The 22,087-nt window shown below is 47.8% G+C and overlaps 1 protein-coding gene across 1 annotated transcript in view; it reads right to left on the reverse strand.

The window, feature by feature from the left end:
- Window positions 1–6,124: 6,124 nt before the first annotated feature.
- Window positions 6,125–22,087, reverse strand: part of Pdia5 (protein disulfide isomerase family A member 5) — a 92,777-nt gene continuing 76,814 nt past the window's right edge. The window contains exons 12-17 of the mRNA XM_004642184.1: window positions 21,529–21,599; window positions 20,895–21,055; window positions 16,932–17,062; window positions 12,496–12,566; window positions 6,696–6,830; window positions 6,125–6,354 (exon numbers count right to left, since the gene is read on the reverse strand). Coding sequence (XP_004642241.1) covers window positions 6,274–6,354; window positions 6,696–6,830; window positions 12,496–12,566; window positions 16,932–17,062; window positions 20,895–21,055; window positions 21,529–21,599 — 650 coding nt within the window. The 3' untranslated portion in view covers window positions 6,125–6,273. The remainder of the gene's footprint in view (window positions 6,355–6,695; window positions 6,831–12,495; window positions 12,567–16,931; window positions 17,063–20,894; window positions 21,056–21,528; window positions 21,600–22,087) is intronic.

A 22,087-nucleotide genomic window follows, 5' to 3' on the forward strand; every position in this document is an offset into this window, starting at 1 on the left:
GTAATGATTCTCAGTTGAGGGTGTTGTGACAAAATCTGGAGACAGTTTTGATTGTCACACTCTGCCTCCAAGGGGCAAGAGCTACTGGCATCCACAGCAATATTGCCAAACATCCTATAATGTGCAGCAAAGCCCCCCACAACAAAGAATTATCTGATGCAAAATGTCAGTAGCACCTAGGCTAAGAAATTCTGCTAATTTTGTTGAGACAGACTATCTCATGATGTAAGAATATACTCAATAGTCTATAAATTTTTAAGAGGCTATAAATCCATAAGCTTTCATTTTGTGTGAAGAAATATTGAATAGTTATTGATGAAGATCAGAGTTAGTGATTTAAATTTTCTTCAGCATGCTTTTCTGTACTTTTCAAGGTTTCTTATAATACATGTATTACCTTGAAAATCAGTGAAGAAAAATATTGCATGAAAATGAGCTATCAAGGATTGGCAAGCAGCGTGACAAGGTTTTGATGGATTTTGTTGACAGTGAGGGTACAGTCTTATGTGAAATTAACTAAGATATATGATCTGGAATGAAGGGCTTATGGTCCTCTCTCCCCTGTGCAGGTCAGGTTTGACCTGGTTACGTGTGTTCAGGGACCCACATTTTATCAGGAATGGAAGATTTGCATAGTTACTTACCCATGGGCTATACATAACTAAAACTCCCAGGGGATGCCAAAGCTATATCATATAATTCTATACATATGTATGTCTGATAAAGTTTAATTTATAAATTAAGCATAGTAAGAGATGAACATCGATAGTAAAATAATTATAAATATTTGTAAATATACAAAAGTTATGTAAATGTGGTCTCTCTAACTGAAAATGTTGCTGTACTATGTTTGTCCTTCTGTAATGATGAGAAATGACATAATGTCTGTGATGGAGGTGAATAATGTTAGCACTGTGACACAGCAGTAGGCTGCTATGTCACACAAGCTAATTGAACACAAGCATGCAATACAGAAACAGTGGCTCTGATAATCAAGACTGCTACTAAATTATTAACAGGTGAGTAGCACATACAGCATGGACACACTGGACAAAGAGGTGAGTCAGTCCTGGGTGGGATGGAACTGGAAAGCAAGAGATTTTATCACTTCACTCAAGAGTGTGCATTTAAACTTAGAAATTATTTACTTCTGGAATTTTCCATTTAATGTTTTCAGACTGCAGCTGACTTTGGATAAGTGAAATTTTGAAAATGAGCAAGGGTGGGAGGTGACAAGGAAGAACAATATGTTTATTCTCTGCCTATTATTCAGAGAAAAGGACATGTTTTTAATTATTTACCGTACTATATTAATAACACTGATAATAGCCACTGTTCAAGGTATTTTGTATTGTAGTTGATGTGACACTGGGTTGCACTGTTCACAGGTAGATCATTTCTTTTTACATTATATGGCAATGTAATCTTATATATAACGTAATATTATATTAATTATATATATCACAAAATAAAATCCTTTAGAACAGTTATACACAAGACATGCAATATTGGATTTGTACACTGGATCCCAGGCTGTGACCAACTGGGGAAAGGACTGACAAGGCTTGGTGGCTAAAGCTGTATAAGAGTAACACACATTTGTTTGAAGGGTGACTGAAGCCTTTGTGGCATTAGCTGAAGTGTCTCAACTGCTAGGCTACTTCATACTAACTAGGACTACGAGTGTAGCACCATCTGGCACTAGGACAGTGCTATGGGATTTTGTGAACCATTTCTACTTCTAAGTTTTAGAAACTGATGTTTTCCTGAGGACATCCTAATAGTACTGCTTCAACTACGTGAGATAAAAAGGACAACTGGCACAACCCCAATGAAACCCTTCTGTAGCCTACACAACGACATGGTGACACTGGAAGACTTTAAAACTATAGCTCCTTCTAGATCAACTACAGGGTATCCACATTCTTCTTCAAACATGCCTCTTCCTCAGGCATCACAATCACCTTCACATCGGAGATCCCACTTTGTCCCAGGACACAAGGGACACTAAAGAAGATATCATCCTTGATTCCATAGAGCCTCTTAATCATGGTAGAAATTGGATGCACCCTTCTAAGATTCTTTATACTTTCTGCCAAATCTGCCACAGATGGCCTAATAGCCCTGGCTGTATAGGCTTTTACTTTGGTCACTTCGAAAGCACTGTTAACCACCTGTTTGCGAACCCTTTCCAATGCTCCTTATCCCTATCAGTTCCTAACTTGGGGCACAGATTCTTCCGGGTGACACCAGCAACATTCATGCCACTCCACACAGGGATGCTGGAATCTGTGCTCCCCAAGGATCCAGCCATGGCAGCTCAGTGGGTGCACACCCGACCTTTCCCCCATCAGAGAGCCAAATTGGGCTGAATCCAGTCTGCAACCATTTTGGTAACACAATTCTTGGGAAAGCTGCTTATCTTCCAAGCTACACAGGTCAAGATGTCCACTGGGTTGGACACAAGCAACTTGCAGTTGCAACTGTACATCATTTGAAGATGTTCACATTACACTACATCAAATTAAGACACTTTTTCCTCTTGCTGATGTGCTCCAGCAATAATAATAACCAGCTTGGAGTTTGTGGTTACATTACAATCTTTGCCAGGAACAATTTTTGGTACTCTAAGGAAGATGCTGCCACGTTGGAGATCCATCTTCCCTGCTTTCAGTTTGTCTTCCATGATGTCAACAGGAGCAAGTTCATCTGCCAAGTGCTTCATTAAGATACTGATATGGTATAGGCCATGCCAACAGCACCAAGCCCAACAACTGTGATCTTATTTTGGGTTATCTGTTTCTCCTTAATGAGATTCACAATCAGCTGATCCTTGAAACTGGCCATCTTGGACTTAGAACCAAAAGGAACCAGGAATAGACGTGGGGCCTGCATCGGGGTGTGTACTTCTCAGGTCCAGACCCAGTTGCAGCAGCTCAGGCACTCTCTTTTTTTTTTTTTTTTTTCTATTTGTTTATTTTTTAAATGTATTTAGTACCGGGTCTTGCCCTACCTGGGCACCTCACTCCCACTTGTGATATACTGAGCTGGGCCTATGATTTTCTTGAGATCACACCCTCTGCCAAGTTCGAGGCCGGACTCTCAGACAATTTGGTGTTCTTCTCTGGGAAAAGGGAGTCCTGGGTGCTGGCCATTCAGGATGCAGGGCTGTCATCCTCTCCTAAATTATTTATGTATGGCATACTCTTGTTTTCCATGTGTAATTATTTTAGGAAAGAGGGGAGCACCTTTTGTTTTAGTGTAATTTCAAACTTATAAAAGTTGCACATATCCTTTGCCCAGACTCACCATTTGTTTATCTTTTGCCTCTTTTTCTGCCTGTATGCATTTGCATGTCTATATAACATATAACATACACATGTCTATTCAGAATTATTTGAAAATTTTTATTCTGAAAAATCTGAGAATTTTTTTGATAGTCAAGATTATTGCAAAATTTAGATAGAAATCCAAAAGAACTAGAATTACTAAAACAATTTTGAAAAATAGAACTCATGGGAGAAATTGGCCCACCTAGTTGAAAGACTTATTTTATATAATGAATAATTAAGATTGTGTAGTATTCATGGTAGAATAGACATATAGATCAATGGAACAGATTAGGAAATTCAGATACGGGCCTATATAAGTACAACTAACTACTTTTTGACAAAGGTGCAAAATAGGTAGTCTTTTTAACAAGTGGTGCTGGAACCTAACCTTGACCTTATATAAGAATTAACTCAAAATGCATTATAGAGTTAAATTTAAAGCTTTTGAAAAAAGGAGGAAATCTTTGACCCATAAGCCTTGGTAATAGGTTCAGACATGGCAGCAAAAGCATGATCCATGAAAAAAAAAAAAGGTAACTTGGATCTAAATATTAAAGTTTAAATATTTTGCTTCACAAGACCTAGTGAAAGGTAAAAAGGTGAGAATGAGAGACAGTACTTGCAAATGACCATATGACAATGGACTTGTATCCATAATATATAAAGCACATAAAATGCAAGAGTAAAATCCCAAACAATCCAGTAAGAAAATGGGCAGAAGATAGGAAGTGACATTTCACTGGAGAGACTATGCAAATGAGCACACACAAGAAAATTCAACATCACTGGGGAGATTTAAGTGAAGTCCATAATGTGATATTACTACCTATCAATAGAACTAAAATTTTTAAAAAGTGACAATACCAATTGTTAATGAGGACACAGAGAAACTCACAGTGAATGGCTGGTGAAAATGTAAATGTATGACTCGATGTGCATGAAGTTCTGGGTGAACGTGTGGAGGAGAAGGGGCTCTGTCTGCAGAGCAGCTCTCAGAGCAGGGTGCACTTGCTCCCGTCATGCGCAGACTCAAGGCAAAGGCCTGGCAATGAGGAAGTCCTGCAAATACAGGGTGGTGGGAAGTTTGCCATGTCATGGGGCATCTGGGTCCTTACATAGAAGCTGGGCCAGGAAAATCTGAACTTTGACACCACAGAATGGACAGAAAGGAAGCCCTGCACCTTGACGGTCAGCACTAGGGCTTCTCAGCCAGGAAGTGGCCAGTTGGGTGTGATTTTTAAAAAGACCCAAGCAAATAAGTTCCTTTCACAAATACTCTAAATAACCACAAGGGACACACATGAGCATATTCATACATGCTCTCAGGAAGGGCTTGCAGAAATGGGCACACAGCACTGAGTCAGGATTAAATGTGCCCTTGTATGAGAGCACACAGTCCCCAGTAAGTGTATTTTCATGTTTAAGTGGCTGCTTATTTCTTTCAAACCCATCCCTTCTTGGGAAGCACAGGTGCCAGTGCTTTGGGGAAAAGGAAAACAGGCTGACATGGCAGGGGATAAGCTGGGAAGCTGGAGAACTGTGCAGCACAAGGGCTCGCATAGCCTTGATTTCACTCGGTGGAGCTGAGCCTGTGGCCTCACAGCCAAAAGAGCCCTGAGAAACCCTGAGGCTCTGTGCAGCTCTGTCCTCCTTTCAGCAGATCCTGCAGCAAAACGGTGGAGGCTGGGTCCAGAAGAGCAGGGCTTTGCAGGTTACCCCCGCCAGGTCACCAGGTGCTGCAGCATGGAGCTGCCCCTTTGAATCCAAACCTAGGACCATGGTATGGTTTGTGTCTAGTGGTCCCCCAAAAGCCTCATGAAAAGTTATGGGGCAGTCGCGGTTGGAGGAGAGAGGGGCTCTAGGGGCGGGGCCAGAGGCCCAGGGCGGGGTCCGAGAGGTGGGGCCAGAGATGAGGGAACCATTACACTGGCTAGCCTGTGCTTTCTCAGAGATGTGGAGAGAGTCATCCTGAACATGGCAGCATCCCAGCCTTTCCTCCAGTATCTTGAAACCTCCAGGAACTGTGAGCTAAATAAACTGTTCTTTCCCTCATTTTGAGTGTCAGGTATTTGTCCCAGCAATGAGAGAAGAGTAACTAATACAGACCACTAGTTAAGACTCTCTCAGACTGGCTATACAGAGGCTATTCCACTGCCCATGGAGACACGCCACCATGTGGACAAGGGTGTAAGGGCTCTGGCTGTCCTGCCTGACAGAGGCCTGGGGGGGTCACAGACAGGTACAGACTATGGGAGTAGTGGGACAGGGGTCAGGAAAGAGATGTCCGCAGGCAGGAGGCAGAGCAGGTTGTCCAACCATGGCAAGTGTGGGCTGGGGGTTGAGGTTGCTGGCTCAGGATGGACCACTGCACTTGGCCCTGAATGGCCACTTGATTGCCTTTAGAGGGGGAGGAGGGAAGGAACGGAGATAGGAAACAAAAATAGTTGGAGAAAGAGATATATGTAAAGAGCTACAGGAAAACTCAGCACAACCAAACTGAAATGATCTGGAAGCTAATGCCTAGGTACTGGCTGCTTCAGTGCCCTGAGACCTTAATGCCACCTTAATGTCCCCATTAGTATCTAGCCTTTCCCCAGCAGGGCACTGTGTGGTCCATTTCCTCTATTCTGCTTTCAAATGGTTGACAGAGGCTAGCACTCCAGGTCCCCTGGTGCAGACATGGCACTGAAGTGTGGCTTTCCACCTCCCAAAAGACGTGAAATGCTAGAGACATAAATCTCCATCTGCTTGGAGCCTCAGTATAGGCTCCAAGAAAATAAACCACTCCACAAAATAAATGGTTAGATTTTATTTCAAAATTGTACAAAAGGCCAGAAGCGGCTATAAAAAACTTTGTCTTCAGAACATGTGGAAATTCAGAAAGAACAACAAAACAGGTAACATTCACAGTGTAATGAGAAAGCTTTCTCTGAGGCAGAAACTACAACTCCTCTTTCCTTTTCCCTAGTTTCTCGAGGTCTCCCTCCCGGAGGGTTCGAATAAAATTGGTAAATCCCAATTCCTGTAGGAAAGAAGAGAAGAGACTTAAGAGTCCAAGGGCGCACTATCTCCTGCATTTCTCACCCCCTACGCCCCAGCTCAGAGAGGTGGGCAGGCTAACAGGGAGGTCTCCACTTGGCTTCTGAGGCTAGCCCCGGATGGCAGGCAAGAAAACTGGGTACCCCAGAATCTATCCTGGCTCTTAGGACAGGCCAAGGGCCTGTGTCTGGCCAGTGTGGAGTGTCACAGCCACCCACTGAGCTTCCTAGGTGACCTCACTTTGCTGCCCTCCCCCATGGCTGCTTCCTGTTCCATCCTTCTCATCAGCAAAAAGGGTTCTAGGAGGATGCCTCCCCTACTCACCGTCCGGTCACCATCGTACTTCTCAACAAACTTCCCGTAATGGTAGTAGTGGAAAGTAGGGTAGGCCTTCACAGACTCTTGCTGACATAGGTCCTGGTTCCCATCTTTGACGCAGTCCATGGCCACACAGGCAATCTAGGGCCAAATGGGGAAAGTCAGCTTGGGTGTCTCCACTGGGATCCGACTGGGCGCAGGGCTGGCTTAGGTGACAAGCACGAGTGCTTAAGTCAAGTTTCCCAACACAAATCTTGGGTCGCTTGGCCCTAAGACTTGCAAAAAATGGATCATTTTCCTAACTATGAGATGAGGGTTATGATAAAACCTGAGTCATAAGGACATGAGGAAGAGGAAGAGAAATGAGGCTGGACAGCATAGAGGCCTATTAGTAAATGCTAGCTACGGTGACAGTCACTTCTACTGACCCCACACCCTGCTCTGTCTCTGCTAGTAGCTCAGGGCCTAAGTAGAATGATGAAAAATGAGACAACCTGAAGCTGGTGATGTGAGCTATGATGGAGGTGCCCACGTGCCAGCGGGACAAAGCAGTCTCAGTTCACTATTGGAACTGAGGCCTGATGGCAGAAGAGGAGCAGAAAACTGAGATGTGGCACATACCCAAAACAGGAAAATGGTGTAGCGTGACTAAGGTGACTGTATTTTCGGCCAAAAAGAGGTTCTGAAATTGGCCACCGCCTCTCTCTGCTCATCTAACAAATTCCATATGCTGGGTAGATTTTCCTTACAATTTGTTGTTCTTTCAAGACTAGAAGGAATAAAGCAGACAGGGGATGACTTTTCTTTCTCTTTTGAAAGCCACAAACTAGAGGGTGAGTCAATGGCAAGACATAATACAGAGGAGCTGGAGAGATGGCTCAGTGGAATAAGCACTTCCCTGGCAAGTGCAAGGGCCTGAGTTCAATCCCTAGTTCCGCAAAAAAAAAAAAAAAAAAAAAAAAAAGACATAATACAGAAGTGTCAAGGAAGGGTGAGTTCACACGGGAGGGAAGTTCTGTCATCTGAAAACCTTTACTGAAGCCTGCCATGTGCCATGCCTGATGCAGATGTCAGGGTGACCCCAACAAAGTCCAATCACTGAGCACCTGCCTCATAAAAAAGTCATATTAGAGCCCAAGCAATTCTCTGAAAAAATTTTAAAGCAGTGATTCAGGAAGACAACTGAAGATTGTCCGATAACCGTCATTCTTTGGCTGCTGATTAATCCCATTTGGATGGAGTCCCCTCCCCTTGGGAAAGTTCTGCCGGCCACCAATGGCCACCTCTGTCTACCGGTCACTTCCCTTGTGCCTAGGGGAATGGGCTACTGTTCTCTGAGCTGCAGGGCTGACAGCAAGAGTGAAAGGGCTCTACCTTTGCCCTTCACACTTCACACCTTTCTTCTGCCACGCTGGCTGCAAGGTGTGCATCATAGTCAGACTGCTGGAGCAGTTTGCAAACTCACCACGCACGATCCTTAGCTGGCTCTCAGTCCTGTACTATTTGGCCCACATAGAATTTAAAAAGAAAATAAATTTGAACTAGCTGCCAACAGAGAAAGGAGCCAGAAGATTTAATACAAAAATGTGGCTTTCCAGCTTCTCTTTAAACGTCAGAAGATCTTATGGCACTTGCCCTGCATTCCCACAGGCAGCAGCCAGCTGGGGCAGGGAGGCAGCTGTCTCCTACAGAGCGCTGAACCTGCCCTTCACTAGCACCCGCAAAAGCCGCCAGGTGGCCCCGACGGGCAGCTAGCAGCCCCTGCTCACCCTCTAAAGTGTTTTCCGAATTAGTTAGAATTGGAGGCAGATGCTCCTCTAATCATCCAAGAACAGGATTGCAATTCTAGGAATAGGTGTGCATCCACTGCTCTGCCTCTGCGTAGCTGGCCATGGAGGGCCCTCTGCGTCCAGTTTGGGCCAAGGCCGCTGCTCCTCTGCTAGGCTGTGAGAGTATTTGATGAACATTGCTCCAGGCTGCTGCTCTCCCTGCATCCGATTTAAATTATGAATTTAATTTGTATACATGCCCTGGAGCTGTTGGAAATGTAGTGTATGGTTTTATAAATCTACTAAATTAAAAATCTGTACCACTTCTCAATCCCTTACACTTTGGGCCAGCTTCCTACACAGAATGCAACTTCCAGCTGCAATGAAGAGTCCATATGCAATAGCTCCGGGAGAACGGGACAAGAGTGGCTGTCCCCACAGGCAGGCTTAGACTCTTCGGGAAGAAGGTGGCAAGTATACTTCTCAGTGCTGCTCACAAGCCTAGAGTCTGCCCTGTTAGACTGCTCCAGATTGGCACTGGTCACCTGTAGCACAGTGAGCACATGTATGACTTCTGGGTTTGTCCTACAGCACTTGGTACAAGTTCCTAGGCATAGTGTTGGTCCTCTCAGTCTAGAACTTGCCATCATAACCCCCGCAGGCCTCAGCCTAAGCACTTCTTCCCAGCCCCAAGGAGCTGGGTGTAAAGCCAGTGACAGATGTGGGTAGAGTGGGCTGACTCTGGCCCGTCTTCTGGAGAGGTCTCCTGTGGGACTGGGCCTCACTGCCCACAGCCATCTGCCTCTAAGGTACCTGTACTGGCTCCTTTCCTTCTCTGATTCCCCCGGGTGGTTCCTGGGACCACCTGTCAAATCAGCTCCCCACATGGATGCCCAGGAGCTGGGTGTGCTTCTGGGAGACTCAAACTCTGTCCACGCCTATGTGGTCTCTTCTGTCTTGGCTCCTGTCCACCCACAGAACCTGGGGCTGATCAGTTAATCTCTCTAAGCTTTGGTCCCCTGATAAGTAAAATGAGGACTGTAGCAACATCTACTGATAATGCTCTTGGAAGAGGAGAGCACCTCTTGGCACTATCAAGTATGTTACTGTTCTTTCACTTAGTCATGATATAAAGGAGGTATCGATTAAGGGGAATTTGAGGGCCACAGAGGTCCTGGCTGTCCGAAGCTTACAGGCCTGTAGGTTAGAGGGTCAGTTTCATAAACAAGAGCTCCCATATAAGACGGCCATAGGGGCTGGGGAGATAGCTCAGTAGAATAAGCACTTGACTGGTAAGTGCAAGGGCCTGAGTTCAATCCCCAGTTCTGAGAAAGAAAAAAAAAATATCACAGCCAGATTATAGCAGTGGCCCAGGCAGTCATACAGAAGGTGCCTGCTGCCTTGTGGCCACCCTGTGGGATGACCTTCACACCTCTGCCGACCATCCCCATTCCCATGCTGGGCATACATACAGAAAAAGTGAGCTCCTTCTAGTAGCCCAGTGTTCCCCTGGTCCCTACCCTGTCCACCCTACCAGCCTTCTACTATGAGCCCACGTCCCCCAAGCCTTTCAATAACACCATCCAAAATATAACAGTTAGAGGCCCTCTATCACCAGCATTTTAAGTGATAAAGCCCCCAAGTAAGCAGGAGCTCCCCAGAGGGAGGGGATAGAGGCACCCAGCTAAAATATGAGCAGTCTCACGCAGCTTTATTGATTCAGTAAAATAAATCTCTGCAGGAGCTAATATTGACTTTGGCTATGAAAATGGAAGTGAAGAACCAACTGCATATTGATTGGGGAGGAACTGGGACTGGCTGTGGGGTAGAAAAGAAAAATAATTCTGGCTAAGAAGTGGCAGCAAGGGGTGTCAAGAAGACCAGGAAGGCAAGAGACCCAGTTCTGTCATTGACCCATTGAGCCTCCCTGGGCAAGGGCCACAGCTCCTCTCTGGGCCTTGATCCCTCATGAGTAAAAGGAGCAGGTGAACCATTCAGTGTTCCTCAAATACCAGCCTTGGCCAGCACAAGAGCCAGCTCCTAGAAAGGAACAGTTCCCAGAAGCATCTCCAAGAGCCTCGGATCTGACAGTGCAGTATGGCCCTCTGCAATCCTGTACTGTGCCTGGAGCACAAAATGGGCACCGATGACTTGAGCCCCCAGCCCAGAGCGCTGTTGTTGCTGCTGAACCTCCAGGAGCATCTGACAGGCCAACTGCCCGGATGGACAGCTTGAGAAGTGGGTTCCTGGAAGTAGATGACACTGATCCTTGGCTTGAAATGAAGAAAGCTGGGAAGAGGGACAGAGGTAACGAACCAAGAGAAAGGTTTAAAAGACAACCAAATGAAGATGCATCAGTAAGAGGAAGAGGGCAATGGGTGAGGGGTGATGGAGAGAGGTAGGATGGCTCTTGGTTGCCACTTGGCGCTGGCAAGCCTGGCTGCACCTGTGCTGACACATGTCAAGCCACAAGCCTGGGCTCCTGGCAGCCCCAGCAGCAGCCTAATGTGGAGAAAAATCCCTCATGAGTAAAAGGGGTGGGTGAACCAGCCAATGGTCCTCAAACACCAGCAGGGCTTCCTAACCACCCTGGCCCCTGTTCCCTGAAAGACTGCTGCTCCCCAGCAAGGCCGGGAGAAGCAGGTCTAGGCTCCATGCATCCCAGGTGTCTCAGGAGCCCTGCCCAGATCTTCTGGGCCCATGGAGACCTGAGTGACCTGGGGCAGGATGACCACAGACTTTGGCCATTCTCCTGTGCCCCAGCACACGGTGAGTGCCTGGGTGAGGGGTGACAGTGCTGCAGTTGCTGCTCCAGTCCAGGGTGGACATCCCCGGAGCTCCTTAAGCAAGAGCAACCATCCTGTGCTGTGTCTGAGCCCTGGGCAGCACAGGCAGGTGGGGTGGTGACAGAGAAGGTACAAAGAAAGCCTTATGCTACCATACTCATGTCAATTAGGACACATTGTAGCAGGTAGAGAAAAAAAACACTTCTCGTCCTTACATACCCTCCCACCTCACCATACCCATGAGCTCTCACTGTCCCAGCAAAGTGATCCCAGAAGTGCGCCTGCCCCCACTGCAGACTGTCATCAGGTGCTGCTTCATACAAGCCCTCCCCACCTGGGCTGCCGGCTTTTCCTGTCTGCATCTGGATCTCCCTGCTTAGCTTGAGTCTGGCCCTGCTTCCCTTCAGCCTGGCCTGAGGATTCCACCTGGGCAAACAGGCCTGGCCTTACTTATTCCTGCCTCAGCCTCCCACATGCTCATATTATAGGTATGTGCTACTACGACTAAGGCCCTCAGTTCTATCCTGGAACTAAAATCAATCAATTGATCAATTGATCAATCAATCAATCAACCAAATAAGCAATGACCCTAGAAGGGAACCCACAGACTAGTTGACAAGACTCCCCTGAGCACCAAGGGCTTGCCTTGCCCCATAAGCCCTGCCCAGAAGCCATACATGTCCCTCTCCCAGTGGCAGCCCTTCGGACCCAGGGCTGGAGCTGTTTGGGGGTGGGGGCTGTGCCTGCTGCCCATACCCTAATCCAATCTCCACCTCCAGCTTGTTAATTTTATGCTTCAGCAGCTGGCAGCTGCAGGCACCTTTTGCTTAGGCAGGATAAAGAACCTCTGGCATGGCCTGGCTCTCCTCCACTGCAACCTCCTCCACTTGACTTTTGTGAGGGTTTTTATCTGCATTTTTAATTATGTAAGTGATGCCTGACTATAATCCTATTGTAAAGATGTTTGAGCACTAAAAAAATAAACATATGACCCCTTTTACCATTCCCTCCCCAGGGAAGGGTCATAACGCTTCACTGCAGTCTTTGGCTGATTTTGCAGCACTCATGAAGTCTGCTCTGCCTTGTTATGAAGAGACAGACTGTCCTGATTCCCAAGGAATACCCTGCTCACACATCTTGGCAGAACTGGACCTATTTAGGGCCAGAGATTTGACTGGTAGGGAAGACAGTGAGGGCATCAGTGGCAGGGCAAAGACAGAGGTGGACTACAGGAAAAGGGGGTGCCCTTACCTTTCGGTCATTAACGAAGATGTCAGCAGCAGCAGTAAAGTGTGGGATGACCTTCTTGCAGTGTGGGCACCCTGTGCAAGAAGCGACAGAACATCGTGTATGTTAGGAGGATGCAGGGCCAGGGCTACTTCTAGAACCTCCTTCTAGAGATGCATTCTAGCCTGCCTCACATCCTCCTCACTCTAATGTCAGAGTACACGTTTCACCCTGGCCACATACGTGGCCCTCACACCTCATCTGTGGGCCTGGAGCTTTGCAGGAGTCTCTACCACAAGCAAGAGTGCTTGCCTGCTCGGGACCTCTGATTTGCCACGTGAACTAAGCATGGGTCACTGTGGTCTTGCTCTGTAGGCTCCTTCCACAGAGGCTGCCATGGGACCAGGAAGAGCTTGGCTCAGGGCACAGAGCAGTTTTGAGGGTGGGAAAGAAGCAAGGTTGGTTAGGATTCCCTGAGCCCATGACATTCCCCTCTTGTCCCGGGAACAATGGCAAATCCTTCTATTCTATGACTAAAGTCACCAACAGTCCCCAAATCCCCAGACACTTCCAGTGAAAAGGCCCACCAGTCGATGAGGGCCCACGATGTTCTACAGTTGTGTGCCCTCTTCTGAGGTCTTGTCTCTGGTCTATGTGTCACTCGAAGCCCCTCCCCCCAGTGTGGGGCAGAGGCTGTTTGTGGGCTGCTTTCTCTGCTTGTCACAGGGCACCACAGGCTTCTCTAGCCCCTCCCCCAGCGCAAATAGCTCAGAAGACAAACCCACCTCCTTTCTCAACCACTCCCCAGGTACTAGGGACCACAACTGGCAGGAGGGCAGGACAGGTTTGACCCAGACTGTGATAATTAATTCTGGTCAGAACACAGGTGGGAGAGACCACGTGCTTGATGGGCAGAGCTGACTCTAGCCACAGCTGCCTCACAAACCGCCTGCACATCCTCGCCTTGGGGAGCAGAGATGAGGTGGCAGGGAAGAGAAGTGGCTTTGTTCTTTTGCTTTCTCCACTTTATTCTTTTTTGCTTTTTAAATGTAGTTGGTGCAAGGTCTCACCATGCAGTTTGGAGTTGTAGTGATTGTCCTGTTTTCAGCCTCCCCAGAGCTGGGATTACAGGTGTGCACCACCGCACCTGGACTCAGTTGCCAGCTCAGCACACCCCAGGGGTTATTGAACCCTGGTCCCTGAGCTTGCCAAAGCAGGTGCTTAGTCCACTGAGTTATCTCGCTGGCCCTGCTTTCTCCTTTTTAGAATAAGATAATAATGATTTCAAAGGGTTTTGTAAAAACAAATTAAGGCTAAGCTAAAAATTTAATCTGAATTCAGCACATGAGGTGGTTTCTGAGATGGACTGGACCACCAGATGGCCTGGCTGGCAGAAGGGCCCAAGTAGGGTGGGGGGGCCAGGGAGGGGGCTCAGAGGGGTTTCTCCAACACAATAGGAGGATGAGAGACAAGGTGGCTCATGGGTTATAGCAGAACTAAATGAGACAAAGTATTTACCAAATATAGCCTACATGGATGATTTTATAATTGCCTAAAATGGCAATTTAACTTAACAGAAGGGAAAGAAGCTCAAATTCATGAAAACATCGTACTACAGAGGAGGGGTGTTACATAATTTTGGAAACATTTAAAGAGTATGATCTCCTGGTTAACAATGTACATCAGAGACTTATCCTGCAGGCAGCTACAGGCCCCCTGTGAACAGCCCAGGTCCATTAACAGCATTAGGCAGGCTGAAAACAGCCCACTCCCTTCTTTGAAATCTGGCTTCCCTGTTAATTTTTCCTTTTTAGCTTTTTTTGCTTATTGAGAGCATAAAGGTAATTGCTGGACTCATGCAAATTCCTCTCCCATCAATTTAAAACACTGAGGTCTCAGACTAATGGCCTTTGTCCTATCTCATTTTCTCATTATATGAAAGAAAGCATGTGGCTGATGAGGGAACGGCGAGCAGGCTGATGAGCACATTTTCATGGAGTCAGGTGAGCTAGAGTGGCATTTTTCTTTCTTTCTTTCTTTTTTTTTCCAACATTTGGGCTTTTTAAAAAAGGGACCCTGGACCAGCAAGATGGCTCAGCAGTTGAAGTGCCTGCCTGGTAAGGGCACCACATGCCGCGCCGGCCCTGCCCCCAGGTGTGCTGAGCTGGTGACTGAGTCCAGGTGTAGTGGTGCATTGGGGAGGCTGAAAACAGGAGGATCACTGTGAGTCCAAGCTGCATAGTGACACTTTAATAACAAATACATAAATAATAATAAAATAAAATAAAGGGATATCCTTCTTTGAAGCAGGAAACCAAGGAAGCCTCCCAGAATAGAAAAAGAGAAGCAAAGATGGGACTGGGAAGCTGGAGTGGAGAACCATGGACCAACAGGCAGGGTCTCAGCACATGAGCTGGTTTCTGGATAGGCAGCCCTGGGGCTGGGCCACACAGCATAGAGCACAATGACACAGCAATAGGATACTCTGAGCAGCACCCAGGAGGCAGGTGTAAGGGGCAGACATGAGGGAGCAGAAATGTTGAGGTACAGTGATGGGGGGAAGGCAAGATGTAGGGGTGGGTGGGAGGTGGAAGGTGGAAAGTTACGCATGGCGTGAGGTTGGGGGAGGTGTGATGTGAGGAGGTTTGGTTTTCTAATTTGACACCTTTACCAAGTGTTTGACTTTACTATTAGCCTTTCTGCAGTGGTTATGTTCTTTATCAATGAGTAATTACCTATCATATACCACAGAAGAGCACAGTAAGAAAGGTGGATAAACTGTAAGGACAAAGCCTTTTGTTAGAAGTTGAGTCATGGAGTGACACTGACCCAAATTGACGGCACTAGTTGTGCCAGAAAAAAGTGGGAGGGAGGCTTTGAAGCCTGCCAAGGTCATGGCTCCTTCCCTGGTATCGCAGGCCCTGGACATTGCCCAGGGTAGTGCTGTTATACGAGGAAGGAATGAAGGAAGGGAGAAAGGAAAGGACTACAGTCTCAGGCTAGGAGTCTGTTTAACCTTTTTTTTTTATTTTTTGGCAGAACCAAGGAATTGAACTCAGACCCTTGCTCTTGCCAGGCAAGCGCTTATTCTACTGAGCCATCTCCCTGGTCCAGGAGTCTGTTTAGATTCCCTGTTACACTGGAAACCTGTCAGCTCCAGCAGTCAATGGGTCCTACATAGTGATCCTCAGTCAAAGCTGAGCCAGAGAGAGGAAGAGGAAGGGCCAAGCTCTGGTCCAGAGGACTGGCCGTGAGAGAGGGTATTTCTAGGGGAAAGAATCTGCCCTAGACTTTGTAAGATCCACAAGGTCACTAGCCAAGGACTTACTTCTATAACTAGGTGCTTGTTCTCTGAGAAGTCTTCCTGAGTCATTTCATGACTATGACAGAGAAGCACCCAGGATGCAGGGACTACCTATCACCAACTTGCCTCAAGGCCTTGGTCAAGTCGCACATCTCCTGGTTTTCTGTCCTTGAGCCTTTCTGCCCTGAAGGAAGATGTTAATTGCTCAAAATTCACTCAGGCTTCTGTAGACATGAAAGACTGATGAAGACAGTGCAAAATTCTATAAGGAACTGAGAGTAAATCTCATAAAGCCAAGGAGCAGGGGTGCTGTCAGGATGTGCTGGTCACCGGAGAGATGGAGTCTGAGACCCTGGACCAGGCCACAACCCCTCCCAGACAGCAAGAGAAGAACCTTTACGAATTACTGACACTTGAGCAGTGGGGGCTGGAGGGCAGCAAGCAGGAGGGCTGGCTACAACTGAGTAGGTTTATGACTATCCTGAGCTGACTGCCTTCTCTGTAGAGGGTGGCTTTTATTATCTTCACTCCATTAAGCTGAGCTGTAACCTGGGGGGAGAGAGAGAAGGGCAACTGAAGAGTGGGAATTTCTAAGAACCTTTCCTTGTAAGTGTCAATTAACAACTTTAGAATGGGAATATACAAAAACCTGAGGTCATAAACACCAATGTTAGCAAACGAGTCACTTCCTCAGCTTAAGCTTTGATTAAAATGAGAATCACAAGGAAACGTGGGAGCAGATGTGCCTGACCCTGTTGCACAGTTTCAACCAAGATGGCTCAGAGCCAGCAGAAAGGTGAGGGTAGTGTCTGGAGGAGGGTTGGGGAGGAAAGGTGGAGGTAATGGAACAGGTAACATGGAAGAGCCCAAGGATGTAAGGAGACAGGTCCCTGCCACATATAGGAGCAAGGGGCTTTAGGGCTGACACCGTAAAGAAAGTCTGTCAAAATGAGGTGGGCCCTCCTGAGGCTGGATGCTCTGGAGTTTTAAGGCCCTCCTAGCCCAGAAGGAAATCAGGCAGCCTGGCTTCCAGTAGAGAAGACTATGGAGTTGACTACTGGCTAGTGGCTGCCTTGGCCCCTGGAGGTGAGGGGTGGAGGTCTTGTTTGGGAAGGCAACTCTTTTACCTCTCCCCTCATGAATAACAGCTACTTACAAGGGGCATAGAACATGACCAAGGTGTGTTTCTTCTTCTTCAGGGTTTCCCGGAAGTTGTCCCCTGTCAGATGCAACACATTTGTTTGCTGTTCTTCCCATGTAGGCTCCGGGGGTGGGGGAGACTCAGGGCTGTGGAAACCAGGGAAGGGGAGTAGTCAAGAGGAGATCATGACACACAGGTACGTCACATCCTAGCTCTCCAGGAACACACCTGAAGGGATCCTTTTGCAGCCTTTCTGAAAGTCCACTGAGAAACCTCAGTTTAAATAATAATGTATCTGTACCATCCATGAAGAGGCTGCCCCCTGAGGAGCCTTTCAGGGAGTAACTCTGTGAAGAAAGAGGTAGGGGACTGGCAGATGCCTCTGGATGTGGGCCATCCTGGGGCGCAGGGCATGGGATGACTTCCCCTTACTCCCCAGCCCCTCCTTGCCTTGCAGGGATTCTACATGCCCTTCCATTATTTTTTGCTTCAAAACTCTTGTTAGGAGTAAGGCAGGCCCGAGCTGAGATCCTGATTACCTGCCAGCTGTTGGGCCTTAGGTAAATAACCAGATCCTTCTGGCCTTTTCTGTTAAATGAGGACAGTGACACCTACGTCTAGATCTAGATAAAGAGCAGAGACACTGTATACAGGCCATTTAGGCAAACTACTGACATTTACCGAGACTCTGGAAGGCCTAATAAGTGGCAGGGGCCGGGTGAATGTCTCCAAACATCTCTCAGGCTCTGCCTCTCCCTTGGCTCCCTCCATGTGCCTCACTTGGGATGAAGCTGACAGCAGTGTGGATCTGCAGTGTTCCCAAAGGCCCATGTGTTAAGGGCTTATTTTCCAGAGTGGCTCTATTGGGAAGGGGTGGAAAATTTCCAAGGCAGGGCCTAGAGGGAGGTTTTAAGTCTCTGCTAACCAACCGTGGACTGAAGCCTTCAAAACGGGGAGACAAAATAAACCTTTTTTCTTTATAAGCTAATTATCTCAGGCGTCACTTTCAGTAACAGAAAACTGACTACAATGGAGCTCCCAGGCTCTTTTTGAGACTTTTGCCTTGCCCTCCATCTCTAACCAAAGGTCTCTTTACCTTCTTTGACAAGTGTCCAGGCAGAATGGACTGCACAAACTGCCCTGTCCCCCACTATACTCTCACTATGGACCCTGCAAGCCACCCCAACACTGCCCAGAGCATCCCACACCCTTTCCTCTCTCTTTTCTGCTTGTTCTGTTCAGAACTTCTGTAATTCTTAAAAGACCTTACACTTGTGCACAGCCTTAGCGACTCCAGTGGCTGAGACTGGCATGAGCCCTGACCTCTTCTCCAAGAGCCTGCTTCCAGATGTTTTTCAGGTGTTTCCACTGGAGGTCCCACTGCTACTGTAAACCTAAGGCTTAGAATATACCCCTCCTTCCTCCTCCAAGCAGCCTTCCTTCCTCTTCTTTCCTTACTGGCCATAGCCCCTGCACTGGTGACCATGGCTGGTCCCTTCCAGGCTTCCTGCTGTCCTTCCTCTTTGTCCTCCAGGTCTCCTGGCTCCACAGCTGACACCACCAACCTGATTTATCTGCTCTGCCCTTAACCTGAATGCTGCCTCCCCGGCTGCTTCTGGCACACGTCTCAGGTACCCACAGCTCAGCCACCTGTGCACACACTGGCAGCCATCACGTGCCTCAGCCAGCACCGTCTGCTCTCCCTGCTTCTGCATGAGAAGCCTCAGAGCAATCTGCTCCTCACACCCCACTTGAAGGCTCCCTTCCTAGTGCCTGAGAGAACTACTATCTGTCTCTGGGCAGGCTCTTAATGATTCTGATCCTAAGTTTCTTCATCAATGAAACAGGAATAAAAACTGTGGTCTCGGTAGGATCTGTGGACAAACAAGGCACAAGGCAGGAAAGCAGGGGGCTGGAGGTATAGCTCAGTGGCAGAACAGCTATTTAGCACGTGCCAGGCTCTGGGTTTGCTAGCCAGCACTGGGAGAAAAATCATTCAACAAGGTGTGGGTGGTATCATTCCCTGTGCACTAACGCTGTTCCCCAGCCCACAAGGGCTAGAATCAGTAACAAACTCACGTCCTTTATTTAAGCATTTCTATATGATGTCAGCTACCAAGAACTTTTCATAATAACTTAACTTAATTCCATAAGTGTGTGGAAAAAGTTTCTTTTTCATTTCTCAAATAGGAAGCTGGGGCTTCAGGAAGTCAAGTACATGGTTTGGGGTCCTGAGTAGAGTGCAGGTCTCTCAGACTTCAACACCCACGTTCTCAACAGTAGGCTTCTTAGGCTCTCACTTGTGGGACAGGAAGGACAAGGCCCCGGGCTCAGCACCAGGACTTGGTGCAATGATCACCATTCTGATGTCCCTGGCTCTTGGGCCCCATGTCTAGCATCATGAGGACCAGGCCTGATCACCCATGGGCCCGGTGCTTCCCAGAGCAAGACTGGAATTGCAGGGATGAATACAGCACCTGCTTCAGTCAGCAGAAATCCTAAGAGCAATGAGGGCTTTGTCTCTTTCAGAGGCAAACCATTCCTTCTGGTGCCTAAATCACAGCCCTGGCTACCCACGATTCTCCTCTAGAGGATGAGCAGGATAAAGTGGGAGGAGTCAAAACCAGGACTTCCCTAGCACACTCATTTCTTGCCAGAGGCCTCACCTGCTCTTTGCTAATACCATAGCTGTGGATCCCATATACATTTCCTGAATCAAAGATTCAGGGACAGGCGTCCAATAAAGCTTATGTGTGTCCAAATGCCTTGCAAAGCATCTCTATCAAGGCACCATTATTTTATACAGCTCTTGGGTTGCTCTGTGGCTTTAAGGTCTACCTCATATGTGGGTATTACCATTCCACATACCAGGACCTCTGTGAAGGTTGGAATCTGACCACTTTTATTTTTCTCCCCTTCCTTGCTGAAAGAAGAGACATCATGAAATACTTAAGTTATGTGGAGTATCTGAGTCTGGCAGTGGCTGAGTGTGGCAGGCAGGGAGAAAGGTCACATAGCTGTGTTCTGCTAACAACTTCTGTTACTCAAGTGTGGCTGCAGGCTTCCTCTCTTTCACTGGGCATCTGTGCTCTGGGCCCAGTTAGCCCCATCCTTCCTGGGAGGGGAAATGCTGACTGGCTCAGGTTCTAACACTTGGGTGACTGAAGTCAGTGGGTCAAAGCTTCTAAGATTCTCTGGATGGGCAGGCTGTATGAGTGAACCGTGCCATTCCAAAATTCCTTTCAAAAGTGTTGAAGCCTTAACTTCTAGTAGCTTTGAAGGCAATTTTCTTTGGAAATAGTCTTTAAAAGAACAATTAAGTCAGGATGAGGTCATTAGGGAAGGCCGTTATCCACTATGGATGATGTCTTTCTAAGGACACAGATGTACACACAGGACAGACCATGGGAAGACACAGGCAGATGTGGCCATCTACAAGCCAAGGAGAGGCCTCAATGAGACCATCGCCACCAGCCTCTGGCTCTCTAACTTCTAGCATCCAGAACCATGTGAAGCTACTTGATTATGATGACCTTTGCATGTGAGGGAGGGTTCTCTGAAATCTCTACCCTCAACTCCAAACCACAGCCACTGGTACTGTGGAGACCTGAGGAGGCCAGGCAGCCCCCAGTAAACTTGGGGTGAAATCAGCCCAGCTTGGGATGTGCAGAGCTGTGTCTCCTTCATAGGAGGAAATGCAGATGACACCAGGAGGCTGGGGCAAGGGTGGCTGAGAAAGAGCAAAGGAGATGCACAGCTCTGGTGAGACTTCAGGCAGGAGGGCTACTGGTAGCCTGCTGTCTGAGCACACAGGATCAGCCAGAAGGGGTGGCCTACACCAAGTAGGCCAGGTTTGTCCCAGTTCCTTGTGGGCCCTGAGGTAAGAACAACAGGCCCTAAATTTCACTTCACCTCCTCAAAGTTGTCTCCAGTGGCCAACAGCCAGTCAGGAGGTATCACTGAGATCACAAAACTTACTTCTGCATCCACTCAACAAACTTCTTCTTTGTTCTGAGCGCGGGCACTGCATGTTTCTCTCCATTCTTAAAATACTTCAAGGTTGGAAACTCTGAGATGTGGAATCTTTCTGCCAGGGCCTTGTTGACAGTGGCATCGACAGCTGCAAGGACACCAGAGCTCTGGGATGGGGGAAAGGCCAACCATGCATTACAGCCTCAGACATGGGCTGGTGGAAAGAGGAACCCATGCACTGCCCCAAACCTTCCTGGGCCTGCCAAAAGTTAGCGGCCTCACATCCCGAGGAGCGAACGAACACTGCCATGTCCCTCACTTCTCACCTATGGGCTGAGGTGAGGCTTTGAAGTTTGCCCCACCAACCACACTGGACCATCTAGGGCCTGCTCCCAAAAATTAGGGCCCCAGAGCTAAGAGGGGTACAGGCAGAGAGGCAGAGGCACAGAAACACGGCCCCATGGGCTATCACATGCCCATCTCTGTCATAGCCTAATGTGTCTAGTGGGGGACACAGAAGCACTACAGACCTCTAGGACTGGGACAGCAGCTTCAGGTCTAGCAGGGAAAGCTGTTGTCAGGTTCTATGTGCCAGCAACTCTTCAAAGGGCACAATGAGGTATGGGAAGAGGAAGCTTACCTCTGCTTCTCCATGGAGGACTTCCGCTGCACTCTCAAACTCTGGCTTCATTTTCTTACAGTGTCCACACCCTATGAGCAAGGAAAAAGAGAAACCACTGCCGTGGCATGAAGGTTCTGGGATGTCCCCTGTGCTGCCTGTCTAAGACAGTCCTGCCCCATGCCTAGAAACTGGGTACCTGGGAGAAAAGCAGGCAGATGCCAGCTCACAGAAGAGCACTCTTCTGGTAGGCTACAGTGGCAGTTACCCAAGAGACAACAATGGACAGCTTACAGGTACAACATGAGCAACATGGATATACTGCTGGTGTGCCAGGTACCAAGCTAGCGCTTTGCATCCTCACATCAGCCATACAAGACAGGAACTGACAAGGCCTCCATGTTTACAGATGAGGAAAGACAAGCCTAAGGATGGGTGACTGCTCAAGACTGCACGCATAGCCAAGGTCACAGAGTGGGGTTAAGAACCCAAGCAATTCAGCAGGGGGCCACAGAGCAGGCAGCATGGACCTTCTGGTCCCATGTGACGCACTCTCACCATCTTCCCCAGACTAGAGTTG

The sequence above is a fragment of the Octodon degus genome, unplaced genomic scaffold (assembly GCF_000260255.1).
Source record: "Octodon degus isolate 3935 unplaced genomic scaffold, OctDeg1.0 scaffold00147, whole genome shotgun sequence".
Classification (NCBI taxonomy): domain Eukaryota; kingdom Metazoa; phylum Chordata; class Mammalia; order Rodentia; family Octodontidae; genus Octodon; species Octodon degus.